The sequence below is a fragment of the Narcine bancroftii genome, chromosome 3 (assembly GCF_036971445.1).
Source record: "Narcine bancroftii isolate sNarBan1 chromosome 3, sNarBan1.hap1, whole genome shotgun sequence".
NCBI lineage: Eukaryota > Metazoa > Chordata > Chondrichthyes > Torpediniformes > Narcinidae > Narcine > Narcine bancroftii.
In genome coordinates this window covers 296588207-296608590 of record NC_091471.1, presented here as the reverse complement: position 1 = coordinate 296608590, position 20384 = coordinate 296588207, and the positions used below count along the sequence as shown (strand labels likewise).

The following is a 20384-nucleotide window of genomic DNA, read 5'->3' as shown; positions in this document are numbered from 1 at the left end:
AGCTCCAGTATTTTAAATAAGATTTGTTTTAAAGTGTTTGTATGTGACCTACTCTAACAAACCCTTCCCCAATAACATATCTATGTACTCTGTCACAGCAGAGGGAGACATAAAGCCAAGCAACCACCCCTGAATGGTATGAAATTTGGCTTTGGGCCTCCCTTTAAAGGTGCTTCACTGTTAGACAATAATACCAAATGGTGTCCATGTATCATTTCTATATTTTATGTTTGGAGTATTGAGAGTGAGTGCAGGATGAGGAAGGAACCATAACCTATGTGGGCCTTTCCTGTTTTTGAACAATGCACTCTCTGAAGTGAATAAGTGTTGCCTGTGGACTCAGTTTCACATAAATCAGCTGGTTGTTGTATTGCTGATTATTTTGGATTTGATAGAAGAACAAGAAATCAGAGCAGGAATTAGCCATCTGGCCCATCAAGCCTGCTCCACCATTTAATAAGTTCATGACTGATCAGATGTCCCTATAACCTTTACCCCATAACTTAATTCCTCTACTGTGCAAAAGTATAACCGTGTCGTAAATATATTTAGTGATAGAGCTGTTACTGTAGTTCTTCCTCATCTCTCTCCTAAATATACTCCTCTGAATCTTGAGGCTGTCCCCAAGTTCTAGACTTGAAAACTCATGCTTGATTGAATGGAATATCTTTATCACAATGGCCCATCAGCAGTGTAAAATGATTGCACTCAGTGTGAAATATCATTTGGGCTTTGTCCTGATGTGAGCTTATTAAGTAAATGCTCCCAGGCTCGGTTACGTTCCTGTACTGACAATAACCACGCCAGCAGTGCGAGTATAAGACAGCTTTAATAAACTAATATGTACACTAAGAGGTCTTGTCTCTCTGCAAGACAAACCTGGAAGGCTAGACTGTAGCTCTGGACTGCTTTAGACAAGGTCACCAGGATGACCCCTGGTGACCTAATGGTGTAATTACATCTCACCACAGTTCCAACATTGCAAAGTTATTCCATGGGCAGAATCAGTGCCAATATTGCTGATGGATGTAATTTTAATAGTCATAACATTTTAATGTCTGCAGGTTTGATTTTGTATTCTAGTAGAATGTAATATGCACAATATAACCTCAAATGATTGGACTGGCTTAATTAGGAGTGATGGACATCAATATAACATGGAAAATCATAGGTTTATCTATGCAGAGTATATTTTATGGGACTTCCCTTTAATTGACAGCTGTATTTATATTCAAGGCAATGGAGTTTGAACTTTTTCAATGCCAACAGGCCTTGGAACAGTCAAGGCATCCTGCTGACGTGATTATGTGCCAGATAAATTCTTCTAACTCCTCTCCCTTGTTCTTGCAGCTGACTACACATCAGGAATTGTGGGCATTTATAGTCACGAACCTGGCCAGTGTCTACATAAGGGAGGGCAATAGACATCAGGAGGTAAGAGATCTGGTGCTCATCTTTTTTTTGATGTGATTCCTTACCCACTGTTGTCTCTCCTGCAGAAGAACTCAAGGTTGATGTAGCCTTGTTTAATATCTGGCCCACGTGTATGTTGTGAGCCTGATTGTATGCGACCTTGGTTGCACGTTTTAAGATTTGGTAGAGAATGGGAGATTGTGTCAAATATCTCTCTTGGGAAAGGAACACTTCTCGCTTGTGCTTGGATGTGCTATAACCTTGTCGATGAATAGAGTGAAGGCAGGAATATACAAATAAATGGATTAGTGAGTTTATGTGGCAGTGCAAATTGATGCCTTGCCTTTTGAAGCCAATGGTTTTGCCTGTACATTACGAGTATTAATGTGATTTGGAGACCTCTCTGCTGATATCATCCATGGTTTTAATTTGCTGTGCTATTTGGTGGCACTCACCCTGCACTTATGTGTTTAGCTACAGAACGTGGATGCTGATAAGTTCAATAAGTTCAATAGAAAAATTGACAACCGAGGCCTTAATCGTTATGTTGTAAATTAATCCCAGCAATTCCTGGTCCTGCAGATCATTTGAGATAGTTCTGAGATATGAAGTGCACTGAATAAATCTAAATTTTAGTTGCAGCATTCTGGTCGTGTGTCAGCCTCTCGTATAGTTGAGTGTCCAAATAAACATCAATCAATCCCATTGTTCAGTTAGATCCTGATTGATCTGTACCATGACTCCATTTCACCTGCTTTTGGTCCACGCCCTTTGAAATCCAAATTTGTATCCCATTACATTTCCGTTTTGAGTAGCATTGTATTCTTGCAATACTTCAGGTTAATTATTCTGCTTACAAAGTTTCCTATTCATTGTAGCTGTACAATCTGCTGGAAAGAATAAACCCAGATCACAACTTCCCAGTCAGGTAAGTGAAGCATCAGTTTCTGCTGTTCACTTGTACAAATAAATTCCAATTGATCATCAGAGAGAAGAGTTAACTGGTATAAAGGAACTGGACTTGAAGTTGGTGTTTTGCAATGTACTGTATATTCAATCATATAACTTGCACACACATATAACATGTTCAAAATCATAATCTGTATAAAAGTATTTTTATATAATGTGTACACGCATATAACATGCACATTCTAAATTCTGATTACAAAAGCAATTTGCATTTAAATAGGGCATGAGACAAAGCACATACCAGTATCTGCCACAGTTAATCTCTGGCAATAGACGCACAATCAATTTCCCCCAGAAGTGTCAATCACCCATCATATAGATGATATCCTGCTGCAACACATTAATAAGTTTTGGAGAGGAACCAATTAAATAAATTGAAGGCAGGCTTCAGAGTTGAGCAGGATTTTAATCCTTGTGTCTCAAATCAGAGTCACTTGATATGTTAATTTCCTCCCTCAAGGGAGTTGACATTGATATGATGCAGTGGCCAAGCCAGAAGGTCCTGTTTCTAGGAATACCATGGAGATATTCCCAAGATCAAAATTTCCCTCTATAAATTGTGCATGTTCTTTCCTTGCCACTATTACATTCTCATGCTCGCTATAACATTCCCACTATAAATTTCCGGCCTGTCTTCACAGCCACTTTAAATTGTGTGCATTCGTTCGTTGCCATGATTATTCTCAAGCTTGCTATAACATTCCCACGCTCACTATAAATTGCTGGTTTGACTTTCCCACATCCACTGTGCGCATTGTTTCAACATGTAAAAAAATTCTTGTATAGCACACTCATGCATATAACCTGTGGGGGGGGGGGGGGCTGGTTTGTAAAATACGCAAATACTAGAGCGCATCGGATGCCTACCTATTCTCATCCTATTGGTCTGCATCAGGTCTGTGCTTCCCACACCTCTCTTGTCGAGTTAGCTGTTCAAATGTCTTTCATTCATTGTAACTGTATCTGGCTCCACCCTCTCCTGCCATTTCATTCCAGATATTCATTGTCCTCTGTGTTGGGGGGGGGGGGGGGATTCCTCACCCCTCAGATCACCTTAAAATTTCTCCCACCTCACCTTAAACTTGCACTGTCTGATTCTCAACTTCCCAGCCCTGGGGGGAAAAAAAGATCTTATTTGTGCTCCCCTATAAACCTCCAAAAGGTCACCTGTTGGCCTCCTCAATGCTTCACTTGGAATAAAACTCATCCAATCTCTCTTAATAACTGCAACCTTCTATTCCAGGCACTCCTGCACGCTCTCAATTCCCACTTCCTTCCTCTAGGTGGTGACAGATCTGCACACAGTACTCCAAGTCTATCCAACGTGAACATGATCTCCCCCCACACAAAACCATGATGACTTTCCCTAATTAGTCCTTGCTTTTGAAAATAGACATAAATCCCCTCTCTTAGCATTTTTAACAGTTTCTGCTTGTGTATCCTGCCCTCTGTACAAGGGGATGACCTTTGCTATCTACCAGTCTTTTGGTACCTCATTTGTGGATAACAAAAATACAAAAGTCTCAAAGCCCCAGCATTCTCCTCCCTTGCTTCCCTTGGCATCCTGGGATAGATCCTGGGGGTTTATCTACTCTGATGTGCATAAAACTTTCTAGCACTTTCTCTTTCCTGATAAACCTGTGGTCCTGAATCTCAATGTCACCCTCCCTTGACTCACCATTCTCTACGATCTTTTCCGGGTGAATACTGGAGAAATATTCACATTGGGTCTTCTTTGTATCCTCTGACATATCGTGCAGGTAATTTCTATGATGCCTCAGGGGCTTCTATCCCTTCATTAGCTACCCTTTTGCTTCTAATAAACACGTTTCCTGATTCTCCAGAATTCCTTTTGCCATTGTAATTTCTTTTTTGTTTTCTCTTACTGCCCTATAAAACATCAAGTGGCTCATTTGATTGGGAGGAGTCACGTGATGGAGTAGTGGCCGGACGGTGAACTCCAGCCCTCTCCAGAAAAGTCGGGAAAAACAAGAGAAAACACAAAGGCACAGAAATACAAGTTAAAGAAAAGTGAGTATAAAGGTGGAAAGAAGATGGAGACAAAAGGAGAAAAATCAAAATCAACGGAAAGAAGAGAGGAAGAGAAGACAACGGAGGAAAAAGGTGAAGGCCTTACCTGTCCGAAGAGGCCCGCTGTGGAGAGAGGGCCCCACTACCTCAGGTCGGTAGAAAAAGAACTACAACAATGGCTCACAGAGCCGAGTAAAAGTGCGCAACCGCGCATGCAAAAAAACACACCGACGGGAGGGGGGACCAGCTGGGGAGTCGATCTCCACAGCCGGCAACGACAGCTGCAGAACACCTGCAGCAAGAAGAGACCACAGAAGACAATGGAAACAAGAAAGAAGAGGAGGAAAGGGCAGCAAAGAAACAACAGATGGTCAACCCAGAGGAAGAAGAAGAGGAAGAGTACAGTGAAATAGATAAAGGGAAAGGCAAGGTAAAGGATATACTTGCTCTTGTTAGAGGATACATGGAGTCATTTAAAGAAAGGCAAACACAGGAATTCAATGATTTAAGAAGAAGAATAAACAACACAGAAGAGAAAATAAATAAAATGGATATGACCTTAACAGAAATGGGGAAAAAAATGGACAAGATGGAAGAACGGGCAATAGCAGCAGAAATGGAGGTAGAAGACTTAAAAAAGAAATTGGAGGAATCTAATAAAAAAACTAAAGAGACACAAGAATTACTAGCCCAAAAAATAGATATAATGGAAAATTATAACAGAAGAAATAACATAAAGATAGTGGGCCTTAAGGAAGATGAAGAAGGCAAGAATATGAGGGAGTTTATAAAAGAATGGATCCCTAAGGCCCTAGGATGTCCAGAACTACAGCAAGAAATGGAAATAGAAAGGGCACATAGAGCATTGGCCCCTAAACCACAACCACAACAAAAACCAAGATCTATTGTAGTAAAATTCCTAAGATATACTACAAGAGAAAAGGTACTGGAGAAGACAATGGAAAAAGTAAGAGAGGGCAACAAACCACTGGAGTATAAAGGGCAAAAAATCTTCATTTATCCAGATATAAGCTTTGAACTCCTAAAGAAGAGAAAAGAGTTCAATACAGCAAAAGCGATTTTATGGAAGAAAGGATATAAATTTACACTGAAGCATCCTGCGGTATTGAAAATATTTATTCCAGGACAACAAAACAGACTATTCTCGGATCCAGAAGAAGCACGAAAATTTGCAGAACAATTACAAAAATAGACTGAGGGATGAAGACGGGTAATGAGAGCAAAAATTATCACGATTGATATGTATGTGGGTAAAGACAAAAATAGACTGAGGGATGAAGAAGGGTAAGGAGGGTAAAAATGACCACGATTGATATGTATGCGGGTAAAGAGGTATAAGAGTGAATAGAGACAATGGGCATATGTGAAAGTATCTGTAATTAGAGGAAAACATAGAGAGTATAGACAAGAATTAATAAGAGAAGGTAATGGAATAGAGAGAATAAGGAGGGAATTATAAGAGTGACCTTTGTGACATATAAAAAGCGAAATCTTTTCTGGGGGGGGCTGGGTGGGGGAAAAGAGCGGTCACTGCAAAATCAGTTGACGCTTGCGAGTGGATTCGCAAATCCAAATGGAGAGGGGAGATGTGGTTGTCCGACAAGGGATAAAGGGCAACTCAGGAGGGGAAGGGGAGATTGGGGATAAAGAAGATAGAAATAGGAGAATAAGGAAAATGTTGGATGTTGTAGGAATGTTGTCTGGTAAAGAGTTGAAAATAAGAAAACAGAAATGGAAAAGGAGGAAAGGTAATGATGGAAAAACGGAAAGAGAAGATAAACAAAATATAAAATGGCTACGCTGAACTATATGACTCTAAATATTAATGGAATACATAACCAAATTAAAAGGAAGAAACTACTAAATTTACTGAAAAAGGAAAAAATAGATATAGCATTTGTCCAAGAAACACACTTAACTGAATTGGAGCACAAGAAATTAAAGAGAGATTGGGTAGGACATGTAACAGCAGCATCGTATAATTCAAAAGCAAGAGGAGTGGCTATATTAATTAGCAAAAATGTGCCATTTAAAATAGAAGAGGAAATAATAGATCCAGCAGGGAGATATGTTATGATAAAATGTCAGATATATTCAGAGCTTTGGAATCTACTTAATATATATTCACCTAACGAAGAAGATCAAAAGTTTATGCAAGATATCTTTTTGAAGGTAGCTAATACGCAAGGGAACATACTAATAGGAGGGGATTTCAATCTGAATTTGGATCCAAATATGGATAAAATGGGGAAAAAAATTAACAGGAAGAACAAAGTAACCAAATTTATAATTAAATCAATGCAAGAAATGAAACTTGTGGACATATGGAGGAAACAAAACCCAAAAGAAAAGGAATACTCATACTACTCGACTAGTCATAAAACATACTCAAGGATAGACCTATTCCTGTTATCAGCCCACACTCAAGGGAGAGTTAGGAAAACGGAATATAAAGCTAGACTATTATCGGACCACTCACCCCTGTTATTGGCAATAGAGCTAGAGGACATCCCTCCAAGAATGTATAGATGGAGATTAAACCCCATGCTACTTAAAAGACAGGATTTTAGAGAATTTATTGAAAAACAATTAAAAATGTACTTTGAAGTAAATACGGAATCAGTGGAAGATAAGTTTATACTATGGGACGCAATGAAAGCATTCATTAGAGGGCAAATAATAAGTTATGCAACCAAGATGAAGAAGGACTATAACCAGGAAACAGAGCAGTTGGAAAGGGAAATAATAAACATAGAAAAAAAATTAGCAATAAAGGAAGATACAACCAAAAGAAGAGAATTGGCGGATAAAAAAATAAAATATGAAACATTACAAACATATAAGGTGGAGAAGAATATAATGAAGACAAAACAGAAATATTATGAACTAGGTGAAAAAACACACAAAATCTTAGCATGGCAGCTTAAGACAGAGCAAACTAAGAAAATGGTATTGGCAACAAGGAAAAAAGACAAACAAATTACATATAATCCAAAAGAAATTAAGGAAAACTTCAGAGAATTCTATGAACAATTATACCGAACCGAAAACGAAGGGAAAGAAGGGAAAATAGATGAATTTTTGACTAAAATTGAACTACCAAAACTACAAATAGAGGAACAAAATAAATTAACAGAAACATTTGGAACAGTAGAAATACAAGAGATAATAAAAAAATTACCAAATAATAAGACACCAGGAGAGGATGGACTCCCAATAGAATTCTACAAAACATTTAAAGACCTAATAATACCGCCCCTCCTGGATGTAATCAACCAGATTGATGAGACACAAAACTTACCAGATTCATGTAAAACAGCAATAATTACAGTGATACTAAAACAAGGGAAAGATCCACTCTCACCAGCGTCATATAGACCAATATCTCTGCTAAACACAGATTATAAGATAATAGCTAAACTATTAGCGAACAGATTAGCAGAACAGGTACCGAAAATGGTAAATTTAGACCAAACTGGATTTATCAAAAAAAGACGCACAACAGACAATATTTGTAAATTTATTAACTTAATTCATGCAGTAGAAGGAAATAAAGCACCGGCAGTAGCAGTTGCTTTAGACGCAGAAAAGGCCTTCGACAGAGTAGAATGGAATTACTTGTTCAAAGTATTGCAAAAATTCAGTTTACCGGAGAAGTATATTAATTGGATTAAAGCATTATATAAGGGACCGTTAGCGAAAGTGACAGTAAATGGACATGTATCAAAGCAATTTAACTTAAGCAGGTCAACGCGGCAGGGATGCCCACTATCACCATTATTGTTTGCGCTAGCTATAGAACCACTAGCAGAATCGATAAGAAGAGATAATAATATAAAAGGAATAAAAATAAAAGACAGGGAATATAAAATCAGTCTGTTTGCGGATGATGTGATAGTGTACTTAACAGAACCAGAACTATCAATAAAAGAACTATATAAGAAATTGAAGGAATATGGAGAAGTGTCGGGATACAAGATAAACGTAAATAAAAGTGAAGCAATGCCTATGAATAACGCGGATTTCTCAAAATTTAAGGAGGAATCCCCATTCAGATGGCAAACGCAGGCAATAAGATACCTAGGTGTGCAAATAAACAAAAATCTAGGCCAATTATATAAACTCAATTACAATCCACTAATGAAAAAATTACAGGACGATTTAGAGCATTGGAAAGAGCTACCACTAACACTGATAGGAAGGATAAACTGTATTAAAATGAACATTTTTCCAAGGATACTATACTTATTTCAGGCATTGCCAATACAACTGACAGAAAAATTCTTCAAAGAGTTAAAGAAAATAATAAGGAGATTTTTATGGAGAGGGGGGAAACCGAGGATAGCACTAGATAAATTAACAGAATGGTATAAACAAGGAGGCTTACAATTGCCAAACTTCAAAAATTATTATAGAGCCGCACAATTAAGGTACCTATCAGATTTTTATCAAACAAGGGAAAAACCAGACTGGACGAGACTAGAATTAGATAAAATAGGGGAAAAGATACCTGAACACATATTATATAAATGGGACGAAAAATTGGTACAACATAGAACTTCTCCAGTATTACACCATCTCCTCAATATATGGAAGAAGATTCATGTAGAAAGAAATAAAATAAATTACCAAATACCAAAACTAATATTGACGCAAAATAAGCTACTCCCTTTTACAATAGACAACCTTGCCTTTAGAAAATGGGAAAAAAAAGGGATTAAAAGAATAGAAAATTGTTTTTCAGGAAGTAGATTCTTATCCTTTGAACAAATGAGAGATAAGTACAATATAACTGGAGATACAGCGCTGGCATATTACCAACTGAGATCCTACTTGAAAGATAAATTAGGAAACAACTTGAGTTTACCAGAGGGAAGTAACCTTGAATATGTGATTACAGATACAATGTTAATCAAAAGATTTATAAAAAATATGTATATTAAACTGCAAGAAAAGGAGAATGAGGAAACAAATGGTAAAACTAAACAAAAATGGGAACAAGATTTAAATATAAAGATAAAAAAGGAAACATGGGAGAAATTATGTTCTGGAACGATGAGAAATACAATAAATACGAGGCTGCGTATGATACAATATAATTGGTTACACAGACTATACATTACACCGCAAAAGTTAAATAAATGGGACCCAACAGTATCTGATAGATGTTTTCGATGTAAAAAAGAAAGGGGAACAACAATTCATGCAATCTGGACATGTGAGAGAGTAGAAAAATTTTGGGATGATCTCAATCAGATATTAAATAAAATAACAGAAAACAATATACCAAAGAATCCAGAGATCTTTCTCCTAAGTAACATAAAAAATAAAGAATTTGGAATTGACTTGGAAGATGCACAAAAAAGATTTGTCAAGATAGCCCTAGCCGTAGCAAAAAAAGTATTATGTCAACCTGGAAATTGGAAGATAATTTGAAAATACAACAATGGTATATAGAAATGAATAAATGTATTCCATTAGAAAAAATAACATATAGTTTAAGAAATAATATTGAAATATTCGAACAAGTATGGGAGCCTTACATTAAATACAATAGCGAAAACCTACCGGGAACAAACATTACCTAAGTTGATGGAAGGAGAAGAGAAGAAAAAAATGGACTCAGTAGAATTTCTGGTGTATTTCTGTTGAATGACAACATTGTCTAACTGAATTAATGCAACCTAAATTGTATACCTAAAATGGATGAGAGTGGGGGGGTGGGGGGGTGGCTTGGGTGGAGGGAGGGGGGAGGGAGAAAAAGTCACTGTAAATGTGTGGAAAAGAAAAAGTGTATATCATGGCTATTGTGATTTATGGTGTGAAAAATAAAAAAAATAAAAATAAAAAAAAAGTGGCTCATTTGATTTAAAAAAAATCCTATAATCCTATGTGGTTCTCCTTTTTCTCTGATCAAACCTTCAATATCTTTCATCAGCAAGGTTCCTTAAAAGTGCCATCTTTGCCTGTTACTCTTTCAGGGACATGCAAACCGAACCATTACTATCTTCCTTTAAAATATCTACCACTTGTCAGATGTTGTTTTCCTCTGCAGCTGCTCCCAGTCCCTCACAGGTCTCGTCTCTCACAATAAAAACCTGTCTTCCCCCAGTTTAGGGTCTAACTCAAGGTCCGTCTTGGCATTTTCAGTAGTTGATTCTTGATGGACTGCAGCAAAACTTTGCTCTTGTTTGTATGTAAGCGAGGGAGCAAATGTCATTTAACTTGCTAACTGTTGTACATTGAAGATGTCACCAGTAAAGTCTGCATGATCCACCTTGAGCTCGGCAGGCTCAGTTACAATTAATTTTTTTTCATACTGATCCGGTGTCTCTGTGCTCAGAAACTGACAGCATGCCAGCTGGTTCCTGAAGGTTGACGGTCTGTAGGCTGTGTACCAATGCTTGATCCCCAACCTTCAGCTGCTGACTGCACGTGACTTCCTGTGCTCTGCCACTGCAGTGGAGCAGCCATTGTCTGCATGGAAATGTCCGTATGAATCAAACAGAGGAATAAGTAATATGTAATTTGGCAGCAACCTTGGTTGCCAGAAGATATGATTACTAAATTGCAAAGTGCTTCACGAGGAAGGGGGATGGGGTATATTTTTGGCTCCTTTTATTTGTGCTTGTCAAATACTCGTGTTGATGCTTGAATTAATGTTCTGTGTCTTTTCTACATCCAGTTCTCACTGTCTCCGAGCAGCTGCCTTCTACATCCGGGGCCTCCTCTCCTTCTTTCAAGGAAGGTACAATGAAGCAAAGTGAGTATTTGGCTTTCCACGGTGGCAGCTTGACAGCCTTGGCTCTGAGGAATATTTTTATGAATGGTTGGGTTTCTTACTTTGTTTTCACAGAAGTGCCTTTCACCCTAGATTCTAGAAACAGTTCATTGTCTGACTCTAAATGGAACAAATTTTACTAATTTTGTAATAATGTGTCTTTTAGGATCATTGAAGCTATTCATGCTTTTGTGTTAAATTAACTTTGAAAAGTCTGATTTATTCTTTATTCTCCTACAAAATACTGCCTTTCGTAGGGGCTTGCTAACAGCCCCTCACAATCTTCTGCTACTTGTCCCTGTGTTGCCATTTGTCAATGCCTTTGTAGAAGTCATTCAGCTTGTACTGCCTATGAAGCCTTCAGTGCAAGGTCCAGCCTCGCTACCTGCCAGTTTGCGTTTATAGAACATTACACCACCGTACAGGCCCAACAGACCACAATGTTGTGCTATCTACAGCGATAAAGATTAGCCCAGATGGTGTTATATTTAAAATTATATTTTAAATTATTAATAAACAATTATACAACACCTACTCTTAATTTAACTAACTTATCTAGACTTAACTAAATGTACATACAACTATCAAATTTAAACTAACTATGCACGAATATATTGATGTATGTATGTGGAATACCTCAAGGCTCAATTCTGGGATGGCAGTTTCAAGTTCAAGTTCAGAAATTCCTTGATGACATGTGGGCGTGACATGCAGGTTTTTGATGGTTGAGGCGTGTGGGCCTTAGATGAAGTTAGCAGTCCCTGAAATGGGTGAAAGAGACCGGAAGTGACAGAATGTTGATTACTCACGACACCCTGGTTGAGGTGCTTTAGAGAAATGTGCTTTGTAGACGAGTGCCTTCTTTTGCAATTAAAATCCATTTCAAGCATCAGTAGAGTGCAGTGTTTCTTCTGCAACTTTAAAAACCTCTTTCATGGGTCAGTAGAAGTGGTCTCTCATTCCTTTGTTAGGAAAAGGAGGAAATCTGACAATTCTCTCTTTTACAGAGGCCAAGTGGGTTTTTCAATACCACAAAGGTCAAAGAGATGTTCCCTTGTGCTGCCTTCTTAAAATAGCCCCCTTGAACAAAATGTGTTCTGTCTTTTCAAGAAGATGGTCAAATGGTCTGCCTCTGGCTTCTCCAGGGCTGCTCCCCTTCACTGCAAATGTATCAACCTTTTGGAACATGTTGTCTTCGAAGTCTGCCTTTGGTTCACAATCACTTCCAAAACCTGCAGGCAGGTTGTTAAATCTGTTTTCGTAAGGGGACAGTCCCGCACAATAAAATGAACTAGAAAATGGGAGAACATCACAGTTGTGCTAACCCATATAAACTTACCCCAAAAATCTAAACTTCCATACCTCATCACCCTTTATTTTTCTTTCATCCATGTGCCTGTCAAAGAATCTCTTAAATGGTCTAATTGTTCCAGCCTCCACCACCACCACCACCCTGGCAGTGCATTCCAGGCACCCACAACTCTGTTTATTTTAAAAAAACCTAGCCCTGACCTCCCCCTAAACTTTCCTGCTTCACCAATGGTTCATGGTGGTGGGCATCCAACCAAATTAGATTACTTTACCACATCATAAACTTTTAAAGGAGATGGCAAATTATTGGGTCAAAAGAATAGTCTTTAAGTAGGACTAGATAGGTTAGATACAGGAAAAATATTCCTGATGTTGGGGAAGTCCAGAATGAGGGATCGCTGTCGAAGGAAAAGGCGGAAGCCATTCAGATGAGGAGAAACTTTTCAGTCATAGTTGTGACCTGTGAACTCCTTACCACAGAAAGGCCAGTTCATTTGATATATTCAAAATGGTGTTGGATCTATCTTCATTGGCTATAAGGATGAAGGTGTTTGGAGAGAAAATGGGAAGAGGGCATTGAAGACACATGATCAGCTAGGATCTTTTTTTTGGAATATTTTATTTAAAATCAACACATAATATGACAATTAATAAAATCATAAATCACAATAATATATAACTTACAAATACATGTTGATGAAAAAAATAAATAAAATCAGACAGGATCTTGTTAAATGATGGAACAGGCTCAAAGAGCCGAATACCCTGCATTTTCTGTGTGACCCCAGAGCTCGGGTTCCAGGAATGGATGGCAGAACTCCAGTAGTGGAGGGGATTAAATTGTTGTTTTGTCTGAGGGCATCTTTGGAGACATGCTGGAGTTGTGACCGTGAAGGATTTCTAACACAAGGATGGGAATTGTTTAGCTGGTACTTCTAACTGGAGAAATCCCACCTTCCCGCACCAGGCAAGTGGATGCCTAGGTCTTAACTTGCAGAATGCGTTATTGAACTGAAAAGATCATTTACAGTGTTTAAAAGCACTGTATTAATTTTTCAAATCTCCCAAGACAGGAAGAGGCCATTTCAGTCCAATGAGATGCCAGCTCACAGAACAATCTCATTTTCTCCCTAATTTCTCCTGTAACCCACATGCCCATCCACTTGTTCCAGATTCTACCACTCACCTACACGCTTGTGGCAGTTCACAGTGACTAACCACTGTCTTAAGGTGAGGTGGTGGATAGGTTGGAATTGGAACACCTGGAGAAAATCCATTGAATCATGTAAATTCCATATAGGCAGCACTGGTGGTCACAATTAAACCCACATTGCTAGAGCTGTGGGGCAGCAACTCAATAAGCTGCCTCTGTACTGTTTTGTTCTCTATCTCATTGTCCTGAAAGTCTGTGCAGACCACAGGCTTGCTGTTTTAATGTTTTTCAGACAACCTATCCTTTTGCATGTTATTACGAAGGGGCAGGAGGCAGTCACTGCACCTTGCATCTTGTTCAAACATTCATTTAGAACAGCCATTCTCAATTGTGGGGGGGGGGGGGGGGGCGGGGGCGGTGGTTGGAGGTACGACTCCTCTGGGGTCCTCGGCACATAAAACGGGGGATTCCACGGACTGAAATCTTAATATATTGTTTCACAGGGAAGGAGGTGCATAAAGTTTGAGCAGAGTCCATGAGGTGCCATTGCCAAAAAAGGTTGAGAATGGTTGATTTCGAATGTGGCTGATGTGTTCTGCATTTTATGTTCCGGGCCACTGGTTGGCCCCGATGAGTGAACCTGGCCGCCCCTACAGTCCCATTCATCGATGAGCCATTGGTTTGGTGGAAATACATTGCGTGTGGTGATTACTGCAAGATGTTCATTTCAATGGGGCAGTGAAAAATGTCTAATTTTCCCTTTATTTCACGTAACACAGCTGGTTGTCCAGATACCAGACGTGGCACGGAAGTATGCATATTCACAAGAAGAGAGAAATTCTTTGAACTTCATGGAGAATTTGATGGAGAATTCCGCTGCCTGGAAAGTCTTGTCTCTAGATAAGGGGCTCATTGCGTTAGATCTTGGGGTGCAGAATTTCAGTTGAACAGCGTATTCAAGGCTGTGATTAATGGGTTGTTGGGGACTCAGAGAGTGGAGTACTCAATCAGCCATCCTATTCCCAAATGGCAGAATAGCCTGACCTGGAGCAGGACAGAAGAATGTGTCTGGCTGTAGTATGCACTCCCCACAGGGGTCTTGGCCTCAGTCAATGAATTAACAGCTGATCCTTGTGTTTTTTACCCCTCACCTGAATTTTTCTCAGGTGATCAACCTTTCTTTTGCCTTTCAGGAGATTTTTACGGGAGACTCTAAAAATGTCGAATGCAGAAGATTTGAATCGGTTAACAGCTTGCTCTTTAGTGTTACTGGGTCACATATTCTATGCCCTAGGAAACCATCGGGTGAGTTGAATTTTTTTTTAAGAAAATATGTTTATTGAGCATCAAAAACAACTTTGTACACATAATACAGATGTATATTGTGGTCTTATTTTCTTTTAAAAGAGTTGAATCTTTCTATCTGGAAATAATACCGACCTGTGCTTGCAAACTGGGTCACTGTACAAAGTTGTTGTATTGGTTCATGGGTTAGGGTCCTGGCAAAGTGACAGTCATCGTGCAAAAGCTTGGCCTCACGTATTTTAGTAGTTGTTTATTGTCACATGAACAGAAATATGGTGCAAAGCTTAATTTGGTGTGTTGCCATTTTGATTTGGGGTTAGTGTAAATCAAAACTGATTGAAATGGTAGCCTTTGCTGTTGTGTGTACCCCATGTGGAAGTTGTGCATTTGCTGTTTGAGCCACACAGTTCCTTTTGAGTTTTGATTTTAGCTATAAAGTGGAGTTATGGATTCATGTTGAACCTCAAAGTGGCTGCCTTTGATGCTAGTTCAAGTGCTCTTCAGCCGATGGATGTAGCAGATCCTGTTGCACTATTTTGAAGGAGAGTCACTGAAGTCCTGATCAATATCTTTCTCTCAAACAACGTCACTAAAAGTAGAGATAAACAAGAAATCTGCAGATGCTGGGGTCTAGTGCACTCCACAAAAGTGCTAGAGGAACTCAGCAGGTCACGAAGCGTCCATCGGGAGTAAAAAACAATTATTGTTTCTGGCCTTGGCCCTTCCTCAGGGCTGCCTTTTACTTTCCATGGATGCTGCACATCCTGTCAAGTTTCTCCTGCACTTCTGTGTCTACCGTCAGAAGTAGATTAACTTATGCAATGCGATAGCAGTGTGTGGGGCTCCCTTCAGTACTTCATAGGGCAGCCCAGTCACTCATCAGGGCAGAGCTACTTCCTCAGAAGTCAACAACCTTGGGTGTTGTCCTTGTGGGATTTGCACCTTCTTCCTGTGATGAGGTGGGTATCCCCTAAGTACTCCAGTTTCCTCCAACATCTCAGATATGGATGACAGCTTCATTGGCTTCTGTATTTAATGTCGCTGGGTGGGGAGTGAAAATTGGCATGCAAGAGATTATGGGTTACTGGGAAATGGGTGGGGATTGTTCTGAAAACTGGATATGATTTGACAGGGTGAGTTGCTTCCTCCTTTATCAGAAGGAAATACTTGCAAACTACCATAGGATGTGGTGAGTTTGCAATGACTGCTATTATCAATGCAAGATTATACCTTAAAAACTAAGGCACAAAGACATTTAGTGTGAAGAGAGGTTCCAGGACTCCATTTGTATTGAGGAGATTTTAAAAAATCTGTGAATCTTAGAAATCTGAATCAAAAACAAAGCAGCAGAAATATTTCAGCAAGTGAGGTAGTATGTACGAAAGAAAAAAGGTTAACGTTTCTGGTTGAAGATGCTTTGTCAGGATGGTTCTTTATTTTGCCAGTCTGACCTTCAAAGTGTTTCCAACGTTTTTCATTTTTGTATGTGTCATAATCTATTGTGTCAGTTTTTACCAGATCTGTCAAATTATCAATATTCATCAGTATATATTCAGAAAATACTGTTGACGATTAGCAATTTAAGCAGCATCCTGTAGAGTTTTAATGGGTCAGATTCAAGATTAATTTATTGTCTAATATATTATGCACAACATTTGTTTACTTTTTTTTAGGGCCTTTCTCCAGAACACTGGTAAACCTTTGTTAAATTTTACAAACTAATTGTTTCTATTTGTAGGAGAGTAATAACATGGTGGTACCAGCTATGCAACTGGCTAGCAAGATCCCAGACATGTCAGTCCAGCTATGGTCATCAGCATTGCTGAGGGGTAAGTGAGCAAGGGTTCTTCTTTTGTGGTAACAGGAGTTTGGGCTTTGGTAAGATGGATTGCAGTATATGATTTGGCAGAAATAAAGGCAAGGTTTCAGTTGTTATCAGTCCCTTTCTCTTCCTGTAGTGTGTTTATCAAGGTGACTATATTTTGACCAGTCATGCAGACATCTTGACTATCGAAGTGAGTTCAAATCCCACTGCACTTGCTGTGGAAATAGAGTTAATTCATGAAACTTAGTATTGATACTTAGAAGTAGCAGGAAATAGAGGGATTATTATTGACTTGCTTCATGGAAAATAAGCTCTTAAGCGGCCTGACTTGCTTGTGCCTCCAGACCCAGCATGTGCCCTCTCACAGCCTGGCGGGTCAGTCCAGCTGTGGTCATCAATAGACAATAGGAGCTGGAGTAGGCCATTTGGCCCGTCGGGCCAGCAACGCCATTTTAGATCATGGCTGATCATTACCATCAGTACCCCTTTCCAGCCTTATCCCCATAACCCTTAACTCCGTTACCCACAAGAGTCTTATCTAACTCTCTTTTGAACATAGTCAGCGAATCCGCCTCTACCACCCTCTGTGGCAGAGCATTCCACAGATTCACACTTCTCTGAGTAAAAAAATGCTTTCTCATCTCCGTCCTAAAGGGCCTACCCTGTATTCTTAAACTATGCCCTCTAGTCCTCGTCTCCCCCATCATTGGGAACAAGTAATCAGACTTCACCTTGTCTATCCCCCTGATGATTTTGTATACCTCAATCATGTCCCCCCTCATCCTTCTAAACTCCAATGGATACAAGTCCAGTTTTTCTAGCCTTGCTGCATATGACAACCCTGCCATCCCTGGAACTAACCTTGTAAATCTGCGCTGCACACCCTCTATAGCTAGTATGTCCTTTCTCAAGTTTGGAGACCAGAACTGGACGCAATACACACACATTTCTACAGATATGTGATGTAGAGTGTGCTGACCAGCTGGATCATGGTCTGGTATGGGGACACCAATACTCCTGAGCAGAGACCCCTGTAAAAGGTAGTGGACACACCCTGGGACATCACAGGCAAAACCCTCCCCACCATCAAGAACATGTACAGGGAACACTGCTGTTAGTGAACAGCAGCCTTCATCAACACGCTACCATCAGGAAAGAGATATTGGTTCCACAAGGTTCAGGAACAGCTTCTACCCCTCCATCTTCAGACTCCTCAACAATAAGCAATTTTTTTCTCTGTGTTGCAGTCAGTTTGTTTACATTTCTTTATTTGTTTATATGTGTACGTCGTGCACAGATTTTTTTTGCACTGCCAATAATAGGTAATTCTACCTCACCAGCAGGGGGAAAAAATCTGAGTTGTATACAATGTCAAGTTCGTACTCTGACAATAAATCTGAAATCTGAGTAAATGAGGAAGCATCAGTTGTGGTGTCCAACCCACGCAGTTCTTGAACAACTAGGAATTATCAATGTTGAAGCAGCCAGTCATAGCAGGGAAACAGGTCCTTTGGCCCAATGTCCTTACTGACGGAGTGGCTGATCTCATCTAGTCCTGTTTGCTGGTGTATTCTGTGAAGTCTTTCATGTCCTTGAACATGTTGAAATGTCATTATTGTACCCATCAGAATTTATTGTCAAGGCCAAGTCATAAAATTCAGTTTTGTGGCAGCATCGTAATGTAAATGTTCACTTTTACAAGAACAAACTTTTTTAAAAAGGTGCAGGAAAAGTAAGGCAGTCTCTTTAATTCTTTGATTATTCAGGAATGTGATGGCAGAGGGGAAGAAGCTGTCCTTGTGCTGTTGAGGGCTCATTTCAGGCTTCTGTACCTTTTTCCCAATGGTAGCAGAGTGAAGAAAGCAAAGCCTGGGTGGTGGTGGTCTGAGGATAGATGTAGATGATGCTTTATTAAGAACCTGCCTCCTGTAGATGTCCTCGATGGAGTGAAATCTGGTGCCTGGGATATCGCCAGGCTGAGTTAATAACCCTCTGGAGTTTATTCTTGTCCTGAGAGTTGGTACCACTATACCAGACAGTGATGCGACCAGCCAGAATGCTCTCCACGGTCCACCTGTAGAAGTCTTCAGTGAGATTCTGAATCTCCTCAAGCACCTCACAATGTATAGCTGCTGGACTGACACGGAGGTTCCAGGACAGATCCTTGGAGATGTTAACACCCAGGAATTTGAAGTTATTGATCCTAGATGAGGACTGGGTCATGTTCCCCTGACTTCTGTCATTAATTGACAGAGAAAGCTTTTGAAGTGGGTACAATTAGAGCATTCAGGAGACATTTGGATAGATCAGTGGATAGGGAAGGGCTTAAAAGGATATGGACCAATGCTGGCAAAAGGGCATAGTCCAGAATGCCATCTTGGTTTTGGTATGGGGAGTTGGGCTGAAAGGCCTGTTCCATCCTCAGTGACTCAATGACCTTTTTCCACTTCCTCTGGCACCTCATTTCACTGATCCACCAGAAAAGGTTGCTCTTGGTCCCTTTTAAATCTTTCTCCTCTCACCTGCCTTGAGTTTTGATTGTTTCCCCAACGGTCTATGACCATTCACCCTTTCTAGGCCCCTCATGATTTTATAAACTCCTTTCAGGTTACCCCTTCAGCCTCCTGTGTACCAGGGAAGAAAGTCTGAGCTTATCCACTCTCTTGTTACATCTGCCAATCCCAGTAACATCCTTATGAACACTTTTTGCCCCTTTTCCAGCTTATTGACTGTAGCATGGCTACCAGGACCACACACCCATGTCCTTCCTGCGAATTCATTGTGCCAAACTGGAAGTGCACTCCTGAAGGTCCTTCTGGTGACTGTAAAACTGTACCCTGGAAAATGTCACCATCTCCCAGCTCCTGACGATGATTTCCATCTCCTCCACCATTTTCAATTTTTCAAGTCCATTTTTGCGGTGCTCCTTGCTTCCTCCTGGTGTCGGTAAAGATTTGCAGTTCACAACCAATCAGTGTTTTGCACTTTTCTGTGCAAAGCATGATTCTGCAGCATGAGAATTCATGAACCATAAGGTTGCTGTATTCAACTCTAACTTCACAACCTGTGTTTAGCACACAACCTAATATTTAAAACCTTAAAATAAAACAAAGCAGTTGGTGAATGCTTCCTCTGTTGGGTAATGTATGCTTTTATTTGAAGCGAGTATCACTGCTTCCTTCAATTGGAGCACCCACCACCCCCCCCCCCCCCCGATTGTTCTACAGTCCAAGTAACTGCTGAACTACTTGCTTAAAAGTAGTTCAGATGTGGATGGTAATCAGTAGATCGTAAACAGCCACTGGAACTCCTAACTGATTCTGTTTTTCACTTTTTGAGCCAACATTTACAGGTTGGTCAGTTACACTCCTTGGCTAAGATCCATAAGCAGGGCACATTATAAACTAGCAAAATCGTCTGAAACCAGAAAGAACCATTGTACAGGCCCATGGGGGAGATTCATGTCAATTGCGGCTTAAGCACTGATAATTTACCCACGTTCAGAAATGTACTGTGATGTAGGGTTAATTGTAATTGGATGGCACAGGCTTGTGGTTCACAAAGGGGCAGGTTTA

The 20384-nt window shown here is 39.8% G+C and overlaps 1 protein-coding gene across 1 annotated transcript in view; it reads left to right on the top strand.

Moving 5' to 3' along the window:
* Positions 1 to 18583, top strand: part of mau2 (MAU2 sister chromatid cohesion factor) — a 46472-nt gene extending 27889 nt beyond the window's left edge. The window contains exons 13-18 of the mRNA XM_069923236.1: positions 1351 to 1434; positions 2292 to 2341; positions 11120 to 11197; positions 14873 to 14984; positions 16723 to 16813; positions 18576 to 18583. Coding sequence (XP_069779337.1) covers positions 1351 to 1434; positions 2292 to 2341; positions 11120 to 11197; positions 14873 to 14984; positions 16723 to 16813; positions 18576 to 18583 — 423 coding nt within the window. The remainder of the gene's footprint in view (positions 1 to 1350; positions 1435 to 2291; positions 2342 to 11119; positions 11198 to 14872; positions 14985 to 16722; positions 16814 to 18575) is intronic.
* Positions 18584 to 20384: the final 1801 nt, after the last annotated feature.